This window comes from Hemitrygon akajei, unplaced genomic scaffold (genome assembly GCF_048418815.1).
Source record: "Hemitrygon akajei unplaced genomic scaffold, sHemAka1.3 Scf000072, whole genome shotgun sequence".
Lineage (NCBI taxonomy): Eukaryota > Metazoa > Chordata > Chondrichthyes > Myliobatiformes > Dasyatidae > Hemitrygon > Hemitrygon akajei.
In genome coordinates, this window is record NW_027331958.1 from 2,272,606 (window position 1) to 2,296,426 (window position 23,821).

The following is a 23,821-nucleotide window of genomic DNA, read 5'->3' on the forward strand; positions in this document are numbered from 1 at the left end:
ACTCACGCAGGTATCACGTGTTGAAAGCCACAGATGCAAATTCACCCACTAACAGAACTGAGAGGAGTTCCTGGAATAGGGTGCTGAGCTGATACGGAGAGTGAGACAGAAAGGTGGGGGGTGCGGGGGCTGGTGAGAGAGGGTCAGAGAGATGCCCATGTAGTTTGTGGGGCAGAATATTCAGTTTCTCTGCAAAACATTCCAAATTATTCACTCTTGCTTCTTGGCCATTACAGTTCCAATAGGAACATCCCTCTGGCTAATTCTGCCCTGTTCTGTTCTCCTGTTTGCCACCGGATGCAAACAGTCTGAGAACAGAGGGGTTTTCACATCATAGACACAGGTTACATTTGGTGAAAGGTCACAGGTCAGAAACAATGCATTGAGGTGTTCGAGGGGAGGGGATTTGGAGAGTGAGAATGTGAAAGACAGCAGAGGTGAGAGAGGACGGAGAGATAGTCACAGTCACACAACACAGAAACAGGCTCTTTGGCCCACTGGGTACGTGCTGACTATCAAACACCATTGACACTGATCCTACCCTAATCACACGTTATTGTCTCCACATTCCCAGGGACTGTGGCCGTTTTATCTACTGGTCAGTGTGTGGAATGAAAACAGGACACTCTGCTCCAGAGTTACCTCCTGAGGCCCCTCCATCTCTTTATGCAAGAAGACAACACACTAGGAGCAGAAGATGTCACCAGCCCCTCAAGCCCGGGCCACCACTCACGGGTTGATATGTCCCAGTCTCACTCCAGTGCACAAGAACGGAGAAGCCTATTAAAAGTGGTGGATACAGCCCAGTGCCCAGGAAAAGCTCCCCCACCATTGAGCACATCGACAAGGAGCGTCGGCACAAAAAAAACCCAGCATCCATCACCAGTGACCCCCATCCAGACCGTGCTCTCTTCTCACTGCTTCCATTGGGCAGGAGGTACAGGAGCCTTGGGTCTCACATCACCAGGTCAAGAATAGTTATTACCCTTCAATCATCAGCCTGCTGGTCCAGTGAGGATAACTTCACTCACCTCAATACTAACCTAATTCCACAACCTATGGACTCACTTTCAATGACTCTACATCTCATGTTCTCAGTATTATTTATTTATCTATCTATCTGTCTTTTTACAGTGCCTTGAAAAAGTATTCAGGCCCTGACACCTTGTTCATAAAAATGAGTGTTGCAGCCAGGGATTTTGATCAATTTAACTGAGAATTTTTATTTGTGAATCATGTGCTCCTTGTTTTTGCAGTGGAGCCAGAAAAAAAACACAGGGGAAATTGTAAAGCATGGAAAACTAAGAATTCAAAAACTGAAATATCAGCAGTTCCAGAGTATTCATCCCCCCTCCCCTTTGTTCTGTACAGAAGAGGCCAGGTTGACTCGAGGGATTTGGAGTGAGGTCGAGGCAGTTTTGGGGCGTGCAGAGTGGAGAAAAGTTGGATCGGCAGGCCCAGCATAAATACATCCCAAAGAAGAAGTGTTCAAACTGGAGGCTGAGGCTGACAAGGGAAGTCGAAGATAGCATAAAAGCAAAAGAGAGGGCATGGATCGCAAAATCAGTGTGAGGCTGAAAGATTGGGAAGCCGATGAAAACCAACAGAAGGCAGCTTAAAAAGCAATAAGGAGAGAAATGTGAAATATGAAGGTAAGCTATCCAGTAAAAGTGGATACAAAAGTTTTATCAGATATATAAAGAGTAAAAGAGACGGGAGAGTGGATATTGGACCAGTGGAAAACCGCTGGACAGGTTCTAATGGGAGACAAAAATAGTGGATGAATTTACAAGTATTTGTGTCAGTCTTCACTGTGGAAGACAGGATGCCAGAAATTCAAGAGTGTCAGTGTGCAGAAGTGAGTGTGGGTGCCTCTAATGCCATTCATAAATTTGCCGATTCCACAACTATTGTTGGCAGCGGTTCAGATGGTGATGAGGAGGTGTACAGGAGTGGAATAGATCAGCTGGTTGTGTGGTGTCAAAACAACAACCTTGCACTTAACGTCAGTAACACCAGGGAATTGACTGCGGACTTCAGCAAGGGGAAGTCAAGGGAACACACACCAGTCTTCAATGAGGGATCAGCAGTGGAAAGGGTGAGCAGTTTCAAGTCCCTGTGTGTCAACATCTCTGAAGATCTCTCCTGGGCCCAACATTAATGGAATTACAAAGAATGCACGACAGTGGCTGTATTTAAGAGTTTGAGGAGACTTGATTTGTCACCAAAGACTCACAAATTTCTACAGAGGTACCGCAGAGAGCATTCTAACTGGTTCATCACTCTCTGGAATGGAGGGGATACTGTACAGGATCAGAAAAAGCTACAGAAAGTTGCAAACTCGGACAGTAATTCATAGGCCAGTTCATCTGACTTCAGTGGTTGGTAAGATGTTGGAGTCCATTACTAACCATGAGGTTTTGGGGAACTTGAAGGCACATGAAAAAATAGGCCGTAGTCTGCATGGTTTCCTTAGGGGAAATCTTGCCTGAGAAAGCTCTGAAATTCTTTGAGAAAATAACAGGCAGGAGAGAGAAAAGAGAGTCAGTGGATGTTGTTTACTTGGATTTTCAGTAGGCCTTTGACAAGGTGCTGCACATGAGGCTGTTGAACAAGATAAGAGCCCAGGGAAGATACTAGCATGATGGAGGATGGGCTGACTGGCAGGAGGCAATGAGTGGGAATAAACGGGGCCTTTTCTGGTTGGTTGCTGGTGAGTCGTGATGTTTGGTGTTGGGACTGCTTCTTTTCACATGAAACATCAGTGATTTTGATGACAGAATTGATAGCTTTGTGCAAAGTTTGAGGATGATATGAAGTTAAGTAGAGGGGCAGGTAGTGTTGAGGAAGCAGGGTCTGCAGAAAGACTCAGACAGATTAGGAGAATGGGTAAAGAAGTGGCAGATGGAATACAGTGTAGGGAAGTGTATGGTCATTGACTTTGTCAGAAAGAATAAAAATGTAGAGTAATTTCTAAACGGGGAGAAAACCCAGAAATCAGAGAAGAGTCTCAGAACACCACAACACAGAAACAGGACTTTCTGTCCATCTAGTCCATGCTGAACTATTAACCTGCCTCGTCCAATCGACCTCCACCCAGACCAGAACCCTCTGTACCCCTCCCACCCTCGTACAATCCACATTTCTCTTGAATGTTGAAATCGAACGTGCATCCACCTCTTCTGCTGGCAGCTTGTTCCACGCTCTCGCCTCTCTCAGTGAAGAAGATCCCTCTCGTGTTCCCCTGAAACAGTTCAGGCTCTGTTTACATTTACCCTCTCCATAATATTGTATTGTGAGGGGTATGGATAGGATAAATAAACCTCTGTCACATCTCCCCTCATTCTCCTGCACTCTGGGGAATAAAGTCATAACCTGTTCAACCTTTCACTGTAACTCAGGTCCTCAAGTCCTGGTAATATCCTTGTAAATTCTCTCTGCACTCTTTGAATCTTGTTGATATCGGACCTGTAGGTAGCTGAACAGAACTGTACACAATTCTCTAAATTGGGCCTCACCACATCTTCAACTTCAACAGGACATCCAACTCCTTTACTCAATACAGTGATTTATGAAGGCCAATGTGCCAAAAGCACATTATGACCCTATCTACCAGTGATGTTACTTTCGAGGAATTATGGATTTGTATTCCCGGTTCCCCCTGTTCTACCTCACTCTTCAGTGACCTACTGCTCACTGTGTAAGCCCTACCCTGGAATGTCCTACAAAAGAGCAACACCTCACACTTGTCTGCATTAAATTCCATTTGCCAATTTCAATCCCATTTTTCCAGCTGGTCTCGATCTTGCTGCAAGCTTTAATAGCTTTCCTTATTCTCCACTACAGCCCAAATCTTGGTGTCATTCGCAAATTTGTCGAAATAGGTGACAAACAAGTACAGTCCCAGCTCTGATCCCTGCGACACACACCACTAGTCACGGGCCTCCACTCAGACAGGCGGCCATTTACAAGTACAGACCCAGCTCTGATCCCTGCGGCACACACCACTAGTCACGGGCCCCCACTCAGAGAGGCGGCCATTTACAAGTACAGACCCAGCTCCGATCCCTGCGGCACACACCACTAGTCACAGGCCTCCAGTCAGAGAGGCAGCCGTTTACAAGTACAGACCCAGCTCCGATCCCTGCGGCACACACCACTAGTCACAGGCCTCCAGTCAGAGAGGCAGCCGTTTACAAGTACAGACCCAGCTCCGATCCCTGCGGCACACACCACTAGTCACAGGCCTCCAGTCAGAGAGGCGGCCATTTACAAGTACAGACCCAGCTCCGATCCCTGCGGCACACACCACTAGTCACGGGCCTCCACTCAGAGAGGCAGCCGTTTACAAGTACAGACCCAGCTCCGATCCCTGCGGCACACACCACTAGTCACGGGCCTCCACTCAGAGAGGCAGCCGTTTACAAGTACAGACCCAGCTCCGATCCCTGCGGCACACACCACTAGTCACGGGCCTCCAGTCAGAGAGGCAGCCGTTTACAAGTACAGACCCAGCTCCGATCCCTGCGGCACACACCACTAGTCACAGGCCTCCAGTCAGAGAGGCAGCCATTTACAAGTACAGACCCAGCTCCGATCCCTGCGGCACACACCACTAGTAACAGGCCTCCAGTCAGAGAGGCAGCCATTTACAAGTACAGACCCAGCTCCGATCCCTGCGGCACACACCACTAGTCACAGGCCTCCACTCAGAGAGGCAGCCATTTACAAGTACAGACCCAGCTTTGATCCCTGCGGCACACACCACTAGTCACAGGCCTCCACTCAGAGAGGCAGACATTTACAAGTACAGACCCAGCTCTGATCCCTGCGGCACACACCACTAGTCACAGGCCTCCAGTCAGAGAGGCAGCCACCTTTGGGATCTCCCGTGAAGCCAATGTCTAATCCAATTACCCACCTCATCGTGAAAGCCAAGAGACTGAAACTCCTTGACCAACCTGCGATGTGGGACCTATTTAAAGGCCGTGCTAAAGTCCATGTAGCCGTGCTAAAGTCCACTGGCTTGCCCTCATCAACGTTCCTGGTAACTTCCTTGAAAAACTCTGTGAGATTGGTTAACCACAACCAACCACACACAAAGTAATACTGACCATCCCTAATCAGTCTCAGTCCATCCAAATACCTTCCAATAACTTAACCCACTACTGGTGTCAGGCTCACCGGCTTATAATTTCCTGGTTTATTATTGGAGCCTTTCTTAACGAATGGAACAATATTCCCTATCGTCCAATCCTCCAGCCCTCACCTGTTGCTGAGTGTGTTTTAAATGTTTCTGCTAGGGCCCCGGCAATTACTGCTGCATCATCCCACAAAGTCTACAGGAACTCCTCGTCAGGCCCTGGAGATTTACCCAGACTAATTTGCATTAAGTCAGTAATGTGTGTACAGTCCATAACCTCCCTGCTTTTCCTCACTTCTACAGACTCTATGTCTGTCTCCTAAGTAATGCAAATGCAAAATATCCATCTAAGATCTCCCCCACCTTTTTCAGCTCCATGCACAGAAGATCTTCAACAGGACCAATTTTATCCTTTGCTTACCTATTGCTTTTAATTTCTCTGTAGAAGCCCTTGGGACTCTCCTTCACCCTGTCTGCCAGAGGAACCTCATGACTTCTTTTAGCCCTCCTGATTTCCCCCTTAAGTGTTTTCTTGCATTTCTTATACTCCGCAAGTACCTGATTTGTTCCTTCCTGCTACTCCTCACTTTGCACCCCCGTCTTCTTACTCAGGACCTGAAATATCTCTCGGAAACCAACACTCCCAAAACCTCTTACATTTGCCTATTATTCTGAGAGGAACATGCATCTCAAAATTCTACATATGAAGGCCTCCCACTTACCAAGCATACCTTTGCCGGAGAAAAAAACCCCTGTCCCAATCCACACTTGCCAGACCCTCTCTTGAACTTCGAATGTCAACATGAGGACCAGACCACTACTGCTCTGTAATTGTCTTGAAATTAATGGCATGATTAGCCAGCCGGCAGTGTAGTGACATCTTCACCAGACCTCAAGGCAAGTGGTACCGGGTTCAAATTGGGCCAGCTCCTTGCACGCTTTCCATGCATACTAGGTTAAAAGATAGTAATGAAGCTGATTTCAAAGTAATGTAGAAAGTTATCAATTATCTTGAAAGAATGCAGGGAAAATTTACAAGGATGTTGCCAGGAATTGAGGACGGGAGTTACAGGGAGAGTTTGAATCCATTAGGAATTTATTCATTAGTGTGTTTAGTGGGAACGATGAAATATTTTAGTGGAATCAGAGGGCAATCTTCACTCAGAGGGTGGTGTGAGTGGAACAAGCTGCCAATGGAAGTGGTAGATACAAATTCCATTGTAACATTTAGGAAAAGTTTGGACAGGTAGATGAGGTGAGAGAGGTATGGAAGATTATGGACTGGGTGCAGGGAGATAGGGCGAGGCAGAGGAGCAGGATGGCATTGGACTAGATGGGCCAAAATTCCTGTTTCTATGCTGTAGTACTCCATGACTCTGACCAACACCCCTCCATACAATAATCGTCGATGTGCCATTTGCCCTCCTAACTACTGTTGCCCCTTCCTGCAGTCTGAGATAAACACCCGATGGTGGACCAGTGTGACTACACACTTGCATCTGTGTATAAACATCTTTGCATCTTTCATAAAATTCCCTCTAAATTCCTTCTCCATTACCGACCCTGTATACGGTCCACTCCCCGTTACTGACACATTGCCAACCTGACCGGGGGTTTATCCTGTGTCCACTCCCCCTCTAATGTCTTCTGTCCATTACAGACGATCTACACCTTCCACTCCACAATACTGACCCATTATAAACCTGGCAACAGTAATCCTGTGACTATTTCCTCTCTAGCACCTGTGTCCATTCCTGTCCCTCTGCTCAATACTACCCATCACTGTGGTTGTTAGAGGAAGCTCTCTGACTGGGAACAATAGGCTCTTCATTTCAGAGCCTCAGGCTAGATGATGTTTGTTTGCTTTGCATACTTTTTCCAATCATACATCAACTGATCCACTGCCCTGCGCTGGCTTCATTGCTTCGAGAAGCCGGTGCGGAAAGTAGTCGTTGACCTGTCGCTGTGTCTGACGCCACTCACAGCAGAGAGTGAGGAGGTTGTAGGTGGTCCCATCTCCCTCCAGTTCACACAGCAACACCTCATCGGGAGTCACACGTGAGTAGACATCCCCAAGACTGATCGAACATGGAAATTTGTCTTGTGTTCTGTGTTTGTGTGTGGGTGTTGCAGAGAGAGAGAGAGAGAGAGAGAGAGAGAGGGAGTGTGTAAATAAATGAAGGTAGATGGAGCTCCTCTGTCTCATCCATCTGTGAGGTTTCAGAAAGGGATTTCTCAGCTCTGTCCGGGGTCTCAGTCACGGAGATCTCATGTGGGGACAGTGAGGGAGAGAGGGAGATCTCACCTCCTGTGGGGATTCTGGGGTATCTCACCTCTGTGGGTTCTCACTGAGGGAGGTTTCATCTCTGTCTTTGCTGTCTCAGTACGGGAGTGAGTGAAGTCTCACTGAGTGAGATCTCATCTGTGCCTGTGGGGTCTCAGTGAGGGAGTGATGAATCTATCCCACTGGAGGTGGATATCCCTTTCGATCCTCAGTTCCCATCCCCATTTACACCTTGTCCTCAGCCCCAGTGTGTCATTTCTCACTGAGTTAATTCCAGTCTTTCATTTCCAGAATGTCACCGGCTGAACTGAGGGTTGTGCTGCTGATCCTGGGTTTTCTGGGTGAGTAATGTCTTGTAGGGACAAACTGCATGCTGTGTACAGTAAGAGGAAGTAGATGTTATTTATTGTTTCTGTAGACGAGCAGAGACAGCCTGTATTTAATGGGGGAAAAGTACTGAAGGGACCTCGGGAACATTATGAATCCAATTTGACACCGGGACACACGGCATTAGAGCTGGTGATCAGAAACGTCCAGATACCCGGTTTGGTAAAACAACAGTAGGGAGTGGAGGGAGATGGGGAGGCAGAGAGGTGTCAGCAGAGAATTTCAGGCTTGAAGACTGAGGAGAAGGCACGGCTGGAAATGCAGTGATTACACTTCGAGAGGCTGGGACTGGAGGGAGTGTTAAGAGACTGGAGGAGATTACACTGGAAGGGAGTGCTGAGGCTATGTTGGGATGTGAAAGCAAAGTTGGGTTGTATGTTACTTAACCAGATTAGTGAATCGTGGTGGGTGAAGGGGTTCGGGACAATTTCAGGCACAGCCAGCAGAGTGTGTGGAGAGCAGAGTGCAGGAGTGGGAGGTGGCTGACGGTGTGAACGAGAGACAGACTGGGTCAGGGGCGGAGCTAGGTGACGTTACCGAGGCAAGCATCACAGTGGGGCTGTGGTGCCTTTTAAATTTCATTACCATACCTGTCTCAATGACTTCCAGTGGCAGCTCATTCTGCATACGTACCACCCTCTGTGGGTTTCCTCTGGGTGATCCGGTTTCCTCCCACAGTCCAAAGATGTACTGGTTAGTCAGTTAATTGGTCTTTATAAATTGCCCCGTGAATAGCAACAGGCAGAAAATGCTGGAGGAACTCAGCAGGCCAGGCAACATCTATGCAGAAGAGTAAACAGTCAATATTTCGGACCAAGTTTCTTCATTAGGACTGGAAAGCAAGAGGATCAGTCCATCATTTTTTTCCCCAGTCCTTCTTTCCAGTCGTGATGAAGATTTTCAGCCTGAAATGTTGACTGTTTATTCTTTTCCGTCTATGCTGCCTGACCTGCTGAGTTCATCCAGCATTTTGTGTGTGTTGCTCTTGGAATCAGTGTCACTGTGTGCCCTCAGTGACCACTTTATTATGTGCAGAGTGTAATTGGCTAATTAGATATTTGTATTAATGGACAAGTGTGCAGGTGTACCTAGTAAAGTGGCCATTGAGTGTATCCCCAATGACGTGACCCCACAGTCGTCTGTGGTAATGAATTTCACTGATTCACCACCCTCTGGCTAAAGAAATTCCTGCTTCTCTCTGTTCTAAAGGGATGTCATTGTATTCTGAGTCTGTGCCCTCTGGTCCGAGACTCCTCCACTCTCGGACACGTCTCTGTGTCCACTCTCTCCAGCCTTTCGATATTTGATAGGGCATGTAAGGAAACTCATAGATAGGCACATGGATGGTAGAGGAATGGAGAGCTGGGTAGGAGGAAAGGGTTCAATTGATCAGAATCAGGTCTGATATCACTGGTATATGTCATGTAATTTGTTGTTTTATGGCAGTACACTACAACACAATATAAAAACTATTATATTACAATAAGAAATATATTTAAATAAAAAATAAGTTGAGCAAAGAGAGAGCAATAAAGTTTTTACAGTGATGTAAATGGGTTAATTGTCGATTCAGAGATCTGATGGCGGAGAGGAAGAAGCTGTTCCTGAAGCGTTGAGTGTGTGTTTTCAAGCTCCTGTACCACCTCCCTGACAGTAGCAAGGAGAAAAAGGCATGTCCTGGGTGATGGGGGTCTTTAATGGTGGATGCTGCCATTTTGAGGTGTTACTTTTGAAGATGTCCTCGATGCTGGGGAGGCTTGTGTCCATGATGGAGCTGGTTGAGTTTACAGTATTCTGCACCTTTTTCTGTTTCTGTGCTGTGACCCTCCATACCAGATGGTGATACAACCAGTTAGAATGCTCTGCACTGTACATCTGTAGAGATTTGTGAGTGTATTTGGAGTCAGACCAAGTCCTTCAAACTCCTGATGAAATGCAGCCACTGTTGGGCCTTCTTTATAATTGGCTCAATATGTTGGTCTGAGGATCGGTCTTCAGAGATGTTGACACTCAGTAACTTGAAACTGCTCACCCTTTCCACTGCTGATCCCTCGATGAGGACTGGTGTGTATTCCCTTGACTTCCCCTTTCTGAAGTCCACAATCATTTTCTTGGTCTTACTGACGTTGAGTGCAAGGTTGTTGTTACGACACCACTCAACCAGCTGATCCACTCACTCCTGTATGCCTTCTCGTCACCATCTCAAATTCTGCCAGCAATAGTTGGGTTATCTGCAAATTTATAGATGGTGATTGAGCTGTGCCGAGCCACACAGTTGTTGGTGTGGACAGAGAATAGAGCAGTGGGCTGAGTTTGCATCCTTGAGGTGAGCCAGTGTTGATTGTCAGTGAGCAGGTAATGTTATTTTCCATCTGCACTGACTGAGGTCTCCTGATGAAGAAGTCAAGGATCCAGTTACAGAGGGAGGTTTTGGAGGTTGTTGATTGTTACTGAGGCTATGATGGTGTTGATCACTGAGCTGTAATCAATAAACAGCAGCCTGACAGAGGTATCGCTATTGTCCAGATACCAACCCGGTCGAAAGAAATTTCTCACATCCTTCCTGAACTTGGCTTGACTCCCCCTCCTTTAGCAGCATTTCAGCTGGCTTAATACATGCAGTTGGGGTTGCTGCCTTTCCCTTTCCTTTATCTCTTTTGGGAGCAAAACACTTAGGCGCTATGTGACCAGCTTTCCCACAATTATAACACGTAAAACTGGGGAACTTCCCTCCAGACTGCTTCTCATCCTCCTTACCCTTTCTGCTCGTCCCCTGCTTACTCTCTGACTTAGCCGGAGGGCTCTCTCTAACATCCCTACTACCCCTCTAGCTCTTACTTGGAGAAAATTTTCCCTTGTGAGTTAAAGCGTACTCATCTGTTGACTTGGCAGTTGCGGCCAGGGTTTCTGCCTCTTTCTCATCTTGATAGGTCCTCATACCCTCAGGGACGCAGCTTTTAAACTGCTCAATCAGCATCAGCTGTTTCAGTTTGTCAAAATCCCCATTGACCCCTTTCGAGGTGCACCAGTGATCACAGCATCTCACGGACAAACTCTAGATACGTGTGGTCCCATGGTTTCCTGAAATTCCGAAACCTTTGCCGAAATGCCTCCGGAACCAACTCATAAATCCTCAGTATATCCCCTTTTACTTCGTAATTCTTTGCCTCATCTGTGGACAACGCCGAATAGGCTTGCTGGGCCTTCCTCTTAAGTACACTCTGCAGTAAAACAGCCCACTTCTCCTTCGGCCAGTCCTGATTCACAGCGACTTTCTCAAAATGTAGGAAATACCTATCGACATCCATCTCCTCAAATGGGGGAACCAACTTAACCTCCTGACTAACCTTGAACCCCTTGACTAGGTCTGGCACTCATCCCCCCATCCTGCATTGCCTTTAACTTTGCCAGCTCAAACTGCTTCTCTTTTTCCCTTTCCTCTTTCTGTCGTTCTGCCTCTTCCCTCTGTCTTTCCACTTCCACTCTCTGTCTTTCTACCTCTGCTTCCAGCTGTTTTATTCGGAACTCATGTTCGTACTTCATTTTATCTCCCTGAAGCTGAACCTCAGCCTCAGTAAGTGCTTTACCCTCAACAAACATCTCCAATGCCTCCTCCTCGAATTTCCCCTCGGCTACGTAATGATGTGCTATTAACAGCTGTACCTGAGCCTTCTTCATTTCAGTGGTCACCTTAATCTTTAACTTACGAGCAATTCCCACCAGTACATCCCACTTAGCCTCGTCCAGCCCCTCAGGGGTTGGATCTGCCACAAACTTATTAACCTCAGACTCCATTTCTGCTGTTTTTCCACACCAAATTAAATAAGGGAATTTACCCAATCAATTCAACAGCCCCCCAATTTGACGTTCAAATTCCCGGAAGGAGGCCACAGTTTGTCACGTACCCTGTGACCGGGTTACCAAACCAGCAGAAATGGAGTACACGTTGGAGTCTGGTATTACTGTAACTAATAGTGTTTATTAGTAAACTAAGTAATACAGTACTGTAAGATGAAAATATATATAAAACAGATTAGCAATGATAAATACAGAAGTGTGGAAATAGGAATCAAAGCCAAGCTCTTTCAAAGTCTAGGGGTAAATGAATAGTCTTACGATGATGAAGAGTTCAGTTCAGTTTAGTTTAGGTCGAGGTAGTTCTGGTGTAACGTTGGAGAGACAGAGCGAGAAAGAGCGAGAGGTGTTGCCATTGCCGTCGATCTTCCTGTTGTCTTCCTGTTGCAGTCACCAACTGTGACCATACCAGGCACAACCTTTCTTCAGTGGTAAGCCTGTCAACCAGGCGAGGCTGGACACACACACAAGCCCCCACTAGCTGCACCTTCACACACCGTGAGCCTCTGATCGATTCCCCCGAATCGATCCTCCAAACCCCCACCTTCACGTGGGTGCCCAACGCTCTTTCAGTGTCCCGTGGTGTGTCTGCTGGTATCTTCGCAGACCTGCTTTTTATCTCCCCTTGCGGGGTACCGGCTGACCATCACCTGGTGCCGCCTTGCTGTCTCAGCAAGAATCTTACAAGCAGGCAAAGAGAGTGTCTTTGGAGCAAAGGTAAACAATCAGCTAAAGCCATAATATTAAATCATGTCTCTCTCCCTCTCTCATCTGCAGCAGGATGCCTCCCCCCCCTTCTTCTTTTCCTTCTTCTTCTCCTTCTCCTTCTTCCCAAAATAGACCTTCAGTGATGTTGACAGCTTCTCTCCACCCATCACCTCCCAACCCGTTCCACACTATTTACGTCCACTGACCAATTGAAGATGATACCCAGCTGGTGTTGTACAATCGATGGTCAAGATGGTGTCTGGGGAGTGTTGTACAATCAATGGTCAAGATGGTGTCTGGGGAGTGCTGTACAATCGATGGTCAAGATGGTGTCTGGGGAGTGTTGTGGAATCGATGGTCAAGATGGTGTCTGGGGAGTGTTGAACAATAGATGGTCAAGATGGTGTCTGGGGAGTGTTGTACAATCAATGGTCAAGATGGTGTCTGGGGAGTGTTGTGCTATCAATAGTCAAGATGGTGTCTGGGGAGTGTTGTACAATCGATGGTCAAGATGGTGTCAGGGGAGTGTTGTACAATAGATGGTCAAGATGGTGTCTGGGGAGTGTTGTACAATCAATGGTCAAGATGGTGTCTGGGGAGTGCTGTACAATCGATGGTCAAGATGGTGTCTGGGGAGTGTTGTGGAATCGATGGTCAAGATGGTGTCTGGGGAGTGTTGAACAATAGATGGTCAAGATGGTGTCTGGGGAGTGTTGTACAATCAATGGTCAAGATGGTGTCTGGGGAGTGTTGTGCTATCAATAGTCAAGATGGTGTCTGGGGAGTGTTGTACAATCGATGGTCAAGATGGTGTCAGGGGAGTGTTGTACAATAGATGGTCAAGATGGTGTCTGGGGAGTGTTGTACAATCAATGGTCAAGATGGTGTCTGGGGAGTGTTGTACAATAGATGGTCAAGATAGTGTCTGGGGAGTGTTGTACAATAGATGGTCGAGATGGTGTCTGGGGAGTGTTGTACAATAGATGGTCAAGATGGTGTCGGGGGAGTGTTGTACAATAGATGGTCGAGATGGTGTCTGGGGAGTGTTGTACAATAGATGGTCAAGATGGTGTCGGGGGAGTGTTGTACAATAGATGGTCAAGATGGCGTCTGGGTCGTGTTGTACAATAGATGGTCGAGATGGTGTCTGGGGAGTGTTGTACAATAGATGGTCAAGATGGCGTCTGGGTCGTGTTGTACAATAGATGGTCGAGATGGTGTCTGGGGAGTGTTGTACAATAGATGGTCGAGATGGTGTCTGGGGAGTGTTGTACAATAGATGGTCAAGATGGTGTCGGGGGAGTGTTGTACAATAGATGGTCAAGATGGCGTCTGGGTCGTGTTGTACAATAGATGGTCGAGATGGTGTCTGGGGAGTGTTGTACAATAGATGGTCGAGAGGGTGTCTGGGGAGTGTTGTACAATAGATGGTCAAGATGGCGTCTGGGGAGTGTTGTACAATAGATGGTCGAGATGGTGTCTGGGGAGTGTTGTACAATAGATGGTCAAGATGGCGTCTGGGGAGTGTTGTAGAATCAATGGTCAAGATGGTGTCTGGGGAGTGTTGTACAATAGATGGTCAAGATGGTGTCTGGGGAGTGTTGTACAATAGGTGGTCAAGATGGCACCCTGTTGTGCTTGCCGTCTAGAGTGTGCCTCAGATTTAGTTGTTTTTATGAGTTCATAGTGCTGGTTTTGCAGACAGAGTGAGACGTTGGAGGTCTGATTAGAGTTCAGTAACGTGGATATGGACGAGTTAGAGTTCAGGCCTCTGCAGAATATTCGAAGACCAGAGATTGTTGAAGGACATGAGGAGACCTGGCCTTTTGAAGATGCCCTCGATGGTGGGGAGGCCATTGACCATGATGGAGCTGGTTGAGTTTACAACCCTCAGTAGCTTTTTTCCATCTTGTGCTTTGGTATCTCCATATCAGACAGTAATGCAACCAGTTACAATGCTCTCCACAGTACATCTATAAAAATCCACTGTGTCTTCAGTTATAATTTATTATTATAAACTGATTATTATTAGATCATTAAAACGCAAATTATTAGAATATTAGAAATAGAGACAGACATTGTTTACCCTTCTTGCTGCCTCAGTAAAGCAGCCAGCGTAATCAAATACCCCACCCTGGACATTCTCTCATCTCCCCTCCCATCGGGCAGTAGATACAAAAGTCTGAAAGCACGTACCACCAGGCTCAAGGACAGCTTCCACCCCCACTGTCATCAGACTCTTGAACAGACATCTTGTACGATAAGAGGATCTGTCCTGGGACCAGTATGTAAGTGTCATTACAAAGAAGGCATGGCAGCTCCTCTACTTTCTGAGAAGTTTGCACAGATTCAGTCCGTCACCTGTTTTGAGCACACTGACGGGCACGTGTTCAGAGAGGCTGCAACCGATGGCAAATCTACCAACTTAGAGGAGTACACAGCATCAGTGACCAGCTACATCAGCAAGACCATCACTATACGTGCTAACCAGAAGCCATGGATGACCGCGGAGGTGCGCGTGCTGCTGAGGACCCGTGACTTCGCCTTCAGCGCAGGCGACAAGGCAGCCCTAACAAAAGCAAGGGCCATACTGTCCCAGGCCATCAGAGGGGCAATGTGTGCACATGCCCACAGAATCCACAGCCACTTCCAGGACTGTGCGGGTGATGCCTCCCTCCCAGATGTGCTGAATAACTTCTACGCACGTTTGAGGCAGAAAATGACGTGGCAGCGAGGAAGTCCTACAAATGACCAGGTGCTGTGTCTCCCCGTGGCTGATGTGAGAAGCACCCTGTGCAGGGTCAACCCACGGAAGGCTGCCTGACCAGACAACATCCCTGGTAGAGTGCTCAGAGGATGTGCAGACCAGCTAGCAGATGTTCTCACTGACATCTTCAACATCTCCCTGAGCAGTGCCACCATTCCAATGTAATTCAAGGCCGCCACCATCGTCCCCGTGCTGAAGAAGTCTTCAGTTTCCTGCCTAAATGACTACCGTCCCGTTGCACTCACATCCATCATCATGAAGTGTTTCGAGAGGTTCGTCATGAGGCATATCAAGACCCTGCTGCCCCCCTCACTGGACCTCCTGCAGTTTGCGTACCGTCCCAACCGCTCAACAGACGACGCCATTGCCATCGACCTCCACCTGGCCCTAACCCACCTGGACAAAAAAGACACATACGTTCAAATGCTGTTCATAGACTTCAGTTCAGCATTCAACACAATCATCCCTCAGAAACTGATTGGAAAGCTGAGCCTACTGGGCCTGAACACCTCCCTCTGCAACTGGATCCTAGACTTCCTGACTGGGAGACCTCAGTCAGTCCGGATCGGGAGCTGCATCTCCAACACCATCACACTGAGCACGGGGTCTCCCCAGGGCTGTGTGCTCAGTCCACTGCTGTTCACTCTGCTGACCCACGACTGTGCTGCAACACACAGCTCGAACCACATCATCAAGTTCGCCGATGACATGACCGTGGTGGGTCTCATCAGCAAGAATGACGAGTCAGCTTACAGAGAGGAGGTGCAGTGGCTAATGGACTGGTGCAAAGCCAACAACCTGTCTCTGAATGTGAACAAATCAAAAGAGATGATTGTTGACTTCAGGAGGGCACGGAGCGACCACTCCCTGCTGAACATTGACGGCTCCTCAGTAGAGATTGTTAAGAGCACCAAATTTCTTGGTGTTCACCTGGCAGAGAATCTCACCTGGTCCCTCAACACCAGCTCCATAGCAAAGAAAGCCCAGCAGCGTCTCTACTTTCTGCGAAGGCTGAGGAAAGTCCATCTCCCACCCCCCATCCTCATCACATTCTACAGGGGTTGTATTGAGAGCATCCTGAGCAGCTGCATCACTGCCTGGTTCAGAAATTGCACCATCTCGGATCGCAAGACCCTGCAGCGGATAGTGAAGTCAGCTGAGAAGATCATCGGAGTCTCTCTTCCCGCCATCACGGACATTTACACCACCTGCTGCATCCGCAAAGCAAACAGCATTATGAAGGACCCCACACACCCCTCATACAAACTCTTCTTCCTCCTGCCGTCTGGGAAAAGGCACCGAAGCATTCGGGCTCTCACGACCAGACTATGTAACAGTTTCTTCCCCCAAACTATAAGACTCCTCAATACCCAGAGCCTGGGCTGACACCTTGCCCTACTGTCCTGTTTGTTATTTATTGTAAGGCCTACACTGTTTTGTGCACTTTATGCAGTCCTGGGTAGGTCTGTAGTCTAGTGTAGTTTTTTTTTCGTGTTGTTTTTTACGCAGTTCAGTCTAGTTTTTGTACTGTGTCATGTAACACCATGGTCCTGAAAAACATTGTTTCATTTTTACTATGCACTGTACCAGCAGTTATGGTCAAAATGACAATAAAAAATTACTTGACTTGACTAAAGTTTTGACCAACTTCTATAGATGCACAGTGGGGAGTATTTCTGACTGGTTGTATCACAGCCTGGATTGGAAAGACGAATGACCAAGATCAGAAAAGTAGTGGATCCAGCCCAGTCCATCACAGGAAAAGCCCTCCCCACCATTAAACACATCTACAAGCAGCATCCATCATCAAGGACCCCACCATCCAGTCCATGCTCTCTTCTCACTGCTGCCATCGGGAAGGAGGTACAAGAGCTTTGGGTCCCACACTACCCTTCAAACCATCAGGTTCCTGAACCAGTGTGGATAACGTCAATTCCTATCTCAGTGTCTCTTAAATAACCCTGTTATACCTGACTCTACTACCACCACCCCTGATAGGGTGTTTCACACACCCACCATTCCCTGTGTAAAGAACTGACCTCTGACATCCAGTCTATACTTTCCTCTAATCCTCTTAAAATTATGCCCTTTGCAATTAACTATTTACTTATTCATTGGGATACAGCGTGGAACAGATCCTTCTTGCCCCTCCAACAATTCCTTGATTTCATTGTAGGCAAATCACAGGACAATTTACAATGCTCCCCGCTATGAGGCACCTCCACCCTGGGAAAAAGTCTCTGGTTCTCGACTCAATCGGTGCCTCTTACCATCCGGCATTGTTCCAATGAGAAAAGCCTGAGCTCACCCAGTTGATTATCAGAAGACATTAATCCAGGCAGCACCCTGGTATATCTCCTCTGCACCCTCTCTAAAGCTTCCACATCCTTTCAATAATGAGGTGACCAGAACCACCCAACCCGGTCCCTCCTGCCACACGTGGGGAGCACATGAAAATTGTAAAGGGGGTTGGCAGCAGGAAGGAATGGGGAAGAGTGAAGGAGAATGGAGGAGTAGGAGGGGATAGACTGGGATAGATGGAAGAGGAAAAGGGGAGAGTAGGCAACGGGGAAGGGGCAGATAGATCTGGAGTGTGGGATGAAGAGAGGGGACTGGAGGGGAGGAGAGATGCTGACAGGCAGCCATAATTACGGGGTGGGGAAGTTTCCCTCCGAGCCACCCACTGCTGTGACTTGGAGATACATCGCTGGTCCGAGAACGAGGTAACCAGAACCATCCCAACATCTGCTGTGCCACACATGGGGACCACGGGAAGATTGTAAAGGGTCGGTGGAGGGAATGGGAAAGAGTGGAGGATAATGGAGGGGTAGGAGGGGCAAAACTTGGATGCAGGGAAGTGGGAAAGGAGAGAGGAGTGGGTGTGGAGAAGAAACGACAGGGGGAGCGGAGGCAGACAAAAGGTGGGGAGGGGATAAGGTCTTGGGAGTGGGATGAAGAGAGGAGACTGGAGGAATGCTGCAAGGGAGCCATAGTTGTGGGGATGACGGCTTCTGGAAGTTTCTCTCTAAGCCACACACTTGGACATACATTGCTGTTCCTTCAGTGTCACTGAGTCAAAATGCTGGAGCTCCCAAACATCATTGTGGGTGTCTCCACACATCAACTGCAGCAGTTCAAGAAGTCAGCTCACCACCACCACCACCTTCTCAAGGGCACCTCTGGTGGGGAAGTTAAATACTGGCTCAACCTCTGAAACTCACATCCCCTTGGGGAATAAAATAATTATTGATGCCCTGGGGTTGCTGAGGGTGGAAGTGCAGATGGGGGTTGTGGTTGGCAGAGGAAGAGGATGGGGAACGTGAGCTGTACATTAACACTGAACATTGTTCTGTCCCTCAGTCACAGACTCTGCACTCAGTGATCCATGTGTAAACCACACCGTCCTGGATCAGCCCTGGAGGAGCACAGATTGTGCCAAAACTGAGTGTACTGGTGGACAACGGATGGATGATGGAAATCTTGAAGTGGGATGGTACAGATTTCACAGGTAAAGTGAGGAGATAATCACTGAGAAACTGGACATAGAAGGGGAATGTAAACAGGGGAACAAGGGGGTGTGTGAATGGGAAATGCAGGGAGACCGGGATCATTAGTGACCACACTGAGACGGGGAGTAAATACAGGGAGAGGGGAGATCCCACATTCTCAGGGTAGAGACAAGGGGGAGGTACAACAGAGAGGGAATTCCCAGGATTGTGGGGGTGTTATTGACCAGAGACAGGGTACGGACAGGGTGAGTGTAATTTCCCATGTCCCTCTGAGTGAATAAACTCCCTCTGATCAGGGACTGTCTCTCTGATTGTTGTTTCAGTTCCGGAGGATGGAAGATTCCCGAGATGGTCGTTCCACAGGAACATTGCTCTGGGAAGTACCCAGGCTGGTTAAACGGTAGGGTCAAAATTGACATCAGTGGGGCTCAGTTATTTTTGCAGAGGATCAGACTGATGACCCTGATTCCTTCAGATACGAACACAGAACTCAGTTTCACTGAGAGGACTTCCCACAGTCACCCAGACCACACTCCAGTCTCTGTGGAGGAGTTCCAGCTTCCTGGAGTTCCCTAGGAGTTCGGCTGTGGTTCCATGAGTCAGAGCTGGTGAATTCACTGAATGTCGGTGAAATTTTTACTGTGGCCGAATCTGGGCTTTGCAGCTGATCCTGAGTTTGGGAACATCAGGGGTGGGGCTTCACCGAATGTTAGTCATATAAGCACTGTGGCTTCACCTGGTTTTACAGTATCTGTGTGGAGCTTCAACAAATGTCAATTACACCAGGGGCGGGGCTTTTCCTTCTGCCAATCACACTGTCAGGACCTCACTTGCTGTCAGTCACACCATTAATATATTTTTGTGACCAGACTAAACTCCTGGGACCCACAGGACCTCCCCAACATGAGCTGGTCTTGGGGTCCAGGTTCTTCCCCAGGGAGCGTCTTCCTCATGTGAAGGCAGCAGATCATTAATGACTGAAACTGTGGGTTGTGAACCACTGATTTACAGTGGGTCCTGATTCACATTCCTCGCTGTACTGTGGGACCGGGTACATTTTACAGTGTTTATAAATCTCATTCCAGGTCCCCATCCCAACGTGGGAGAGGGGGAGGTGACCAGGACCGTCTGCTTCAGCAAGGATAAAAAACCCTGTGACAAGAAACAGGAGATCAGGGTGAAAAACTGCTCCGGTTACTTTGTGTATCGGCTGCAACCAACACCATTGGGTGATGCTTTGTACTGTACAGGTAGGTCACAGATCCCCAGTGACACTAGAGTGTGTAGGGGGGGGGGGTGTTAGGAGAAAGAGTGAAAATCTAATGTATCTGACTCTATACCACCCCAGGAAGGGCAGAGCCACTTCCACCCTGGGAAAACAGTCTCTGGTTGTTTACTCAATTTGTGCCTCTTAACTGTATGTACATCTCTATCAAGTCACCTCTCATCCTTCTTTGTTCCACATAGAAAAGCCCGAGCTCACTCAGTCGATTATCATTCATCCAGGCAGAATCTCCTCCACACACTCTCTAAAACTTCCACATCCTTCCTAGAATGAGGTGACCAGAAACACCTCCACATTTGCCCTGCCACACATGGGGACCACATGAATTTTGTAAGGGGTCAAGGGAGGGAATAGGAAAGAGTGGAGGACAATGTAGCGGTAGGAGGGGAAAGACTGGCATGGAGGGAAGTGTAAAGAGGAGAGGAGGGGGTGTGGAGAGGAGGCGACAGAGGAAGGGGTAGTAGAGGCTGGTCAAAGGTGGGGAGGGGATAAGGTCTGGGAGTGGGATGAAGAGAGGAGACTGGAGGGATGCTGAGAGGGAGCCATAGTTGTGGGGATGACGGCTTCTAGAAGTTTCTCTCTAAGCCACACACTTGGAAATACATTGCTGTTCCTTCAGTGTCACTGAGTCAAAATGCTGGAGCTCCCAAACATCATTGTGGGTGTCCCCACACATCAAGGACTGCAGCAGTTCAAGAAGTCAGCTCACCACCACCACCACCTTCTCAAGGGCACCTCTAGTGGGGCAGTTAAACACTGGCTCAGACTCTGAAACTCATGTCCCTTCGATGGATAAAAATAATTATTGGTGCCCAGGGGTTGCTGAGGGTGGAAGTGCAGATGGGGGTTGTGGTTGGCAGAGAAAGAGGATGGGGAACGTTAGCTGTACATTAACATTGAACATCGTTCTGTCCCTCAGCCGCAGACTCCGCACTCGGTGATCCGTGTGTAAACCACATCGTCCTGGATCAGCCCTGGAGGAGCACCGATTGTTCCAACACTAAGTGTACCGATGGACAATGGATGGATGATGGAAATCTTGAAGTGGGATGGTACAGATTTAACAGGTAAAGTGAGGAAATAATCACTGAGAAACTGGACACAGAAAGAAAATGTAAACAGGGGAACAAAGGTGTGTGAATGGGAAATACAGGGAGACCGGGATATTCAGTGACTACACTGAGATGGAGAGTAAATACAGGGAGAGGGGAGGTCCCACATTCTCGGGGTAGAGACAACAAAGAGAGAATTCCCAGGATAGGTTTCAATAGGGTACATTTAATGTCTGAGAAATTAGACAATATACATACTGAAATTCTTTTTCTTTGCAACCATCCACAAAAACAGAGAAGGGCCCCAAAGAATGAATGATAGTTAAAACGTTAGAACCCCAAAGCCCCCCTGGCTTCCCCCTTCCATGCACAAGCAGCAGGAAGACAACAACCCCACAAATCCCCAACCAGCTAAAAAACATCGGCGTCCCCCTCACCAAGCACTCGAGTGGGCAGCAAAGCCTCAATAAAGACACAGACTTGCAGTACCCCAAAGACTACTCGTTCACCAGGTGTTCAACATACCACTGGCTCTGTCTCTCCCACTAATAAGGGAAAAAGAGGTGTCGCCATTTCACAGTGAGAGGGGAGACATAATTAAAAAACTTGCTGATTCACGATGTTAAAAGTCTGTTGTGTTGCTTTTTCCGAGCTTTGTGCCCAAAGGGTGGGCACCGAGAAGGCACAGCTAACCCACTGCTTTTGATGTTCCATGTTCTCCTGCAATTTTTCAGTCAGGGGCACCGGCCTAGAATCAGCACGTCTCCAGAGCCATGAAAATCCAGAACCCTGAAGGCACATTTGCCTTCCAGTCTGCGTTCTTGAGGTATCAAAAGGCAGCTGGGCGTGAGACCCTCAGAGCGGGTCCCACTCCTGCAAAGAACAGGTCTGTGTGTAACTCCTGGTCAGGGTCTTCAAAAGAACCTTGAAAGGAAAGAAGAGATGTTAAAAATAGAAATAGAGTTGTTTCCAAAGATGCAAGCAAAGGAGTCGGTGTTTAGTGCCATTTTGATGTCACACAGGATTGGGGGGATTATTGACCAGAGCCAGGATGAGTGCACTTTTCCATGTCTCTCTGAGTGACTAAACTCCCTCAGATCAGGGACTGACTCTCTGATTGTTGTTTCAGTTCCGGAGGATGGAAGATTCCCGAGACGGTCGTTCCACAGGAACATTGCTCTGGGAAGAAACCAGGCTGGTTAAACGGTAGGGTCAGAGTTGACATCAGTGGGGCTCGGTTATTTTTGCAGAGGGTCAGACTGATGACCCTGATTCCTTCAGATACGAACACAGAACTCAGGTTCCCTGAGAGGACTTCCCACAGTTACCCAGACCACACTCCAGTCTCTGATCCTCGTGGAGTCCAGTGGAGGAGTTCCAGCTTCCTGGAGTTCCCTAGGAGTTCGGCTGTGGTTCCATGAGTCAGAGCTGGTGAATTCTCTGAATGTCGGTGAAATTTTTACTGTGGCCGAATCTGGGCTTTGCAGCTGATCCTGAGTTTGGGAACATCAGGGGTGGGGCTTCACCGAATGTTAGTCATATAAGCGGTGTGGCTTCACCTGGTTTTACAGTATCTGTGTGGAGCTTCAACAAATGTCAATTACACCAGGGGCGGGGCTTTTCCTTCTGCCAATCACACTGTCAGGACCTCACTTTCTGTCAGTCACACCATTAATATATTTTTGTGACCAGACTAAACTCCTGGGACCCACAGGACCTCCCCAACATGATCAGGTTCTGCCACAGGGAAGGTGGGGTGGGAATTCTGAAGACAGCAGATCACCGCTGACTGAGACAGTGGGTTGTGAACCACTGATTTACAGTGGGTCCTGATTCACATTCCCCGCTGTACTGTGGGACCGGGTACATTTTACAGTGTTTATAAATCTCATTCCAGGTCCCCATCCCAACGTGGGAGAGGGGGAGGTGACCAGGACCGTCTGCTTCAGCAAGGGTAATAAACTCTGTGACAAGCAACAACAGATCAGGGTGAAGAACTGCTCCGGTTACTTTGTGTATTGGCTGAAACCAACACCATTGGGTGATGCTGTGTACTGTACAGGTAGGTCACAGATCCCCAGTGACACTGGAGTGTGGGAGGGGGGAGGATGTTGGGGGAAAGAGTGAAAGTCTAATGTATTTGACTCTACCATCACCCTGGGAAAGGCATTTCATGCACTGACCACCCTTCTTCTGTGCAAAGAAATTACCTCTGACATCCACACTATACCTGCCTCCAATTTCCTTAAAATTATGCCCCCTGGTATGAGCCACTTCCAACCTAGGAAAACGGCCTCTGGTTGTTTACTCAATTTGTGCTTCTTACTGTATGTACATCTCTATCAAGTCACCTCTCATCCTTCTTTGTTCCACATAGAAAAGCCCGAGCTCACTCAGTCGATTATCATTCATCCAGGCAGAATCTCCTCCACACACTCTCTAAAACTTCCACATCCTTCCTAGAATGAGGTGACCAGAAACACCTCCACATTTGCCCTGCCACACATGGGGACCACATGAATTTTGTAAGGGGTCTGGGGAGGGAATGCGAAGGAGTGGAGGACAATGGAGGGGTAGGAGGGGAAAAACTGGATGGACAGAGGAGGAGAGGAGGGGCTGTGGAGAGGAGGTGACAGGGGAAGGGGCAGTGAAGGGAGACCAAAGGTGGGGAGGGGAGAAAGGTCTTGGGAGTGTGATGAAGAGAGGGGAGTGGAGGGGCGGAGGGATGCTGAGAGGGAGCCATAGTTGTGGGGTTGAAGACTTCTAGAAGTTTCTCTCTAAGCCAAACATTTGGAAATATATTGCTGTTCTCTCTGTGTCATTGGGTCAAA

At 48.0% G+C, this 23,821-nt stretch overlaps 1 protein-coding gene across 1 annotated transcript in view; it reads left to right on the forward strand.

Annotated features, from left to right (window-relative positions):
• The window catches only part of LOC140722209 (pancreatic secretory granule membrane major glycoprotein GP2-like), a 71,688-nt gene that overhangs the window by 23,487 nt on the left and 24,380 nt on the right, over window positions 1–23,821 (forward strand). The window contains exons 2-5 of the mRNA XM_073036998.1: window positions 7,719–7,768; window positions 18,505–18,652; window positions 22,120–22,196; window positions 22,888–23,041. Of these exons, the coding sequence (XP_072893099.1) occupies window positions 7,720–7,768; window positions 18,505–18,652; window positions 22,120–22,196; window positions 22,888–23,041 (428 nt within the window). The 5' untranslated portion in view covers window position 7,719. The remainder of the gene's footprint in view (window positions 1–7,718; window positions 7,769–18,504; window positions 18,653–22,119; window positions 22,197–22,887; window positions 23,042–23,821) is intronic.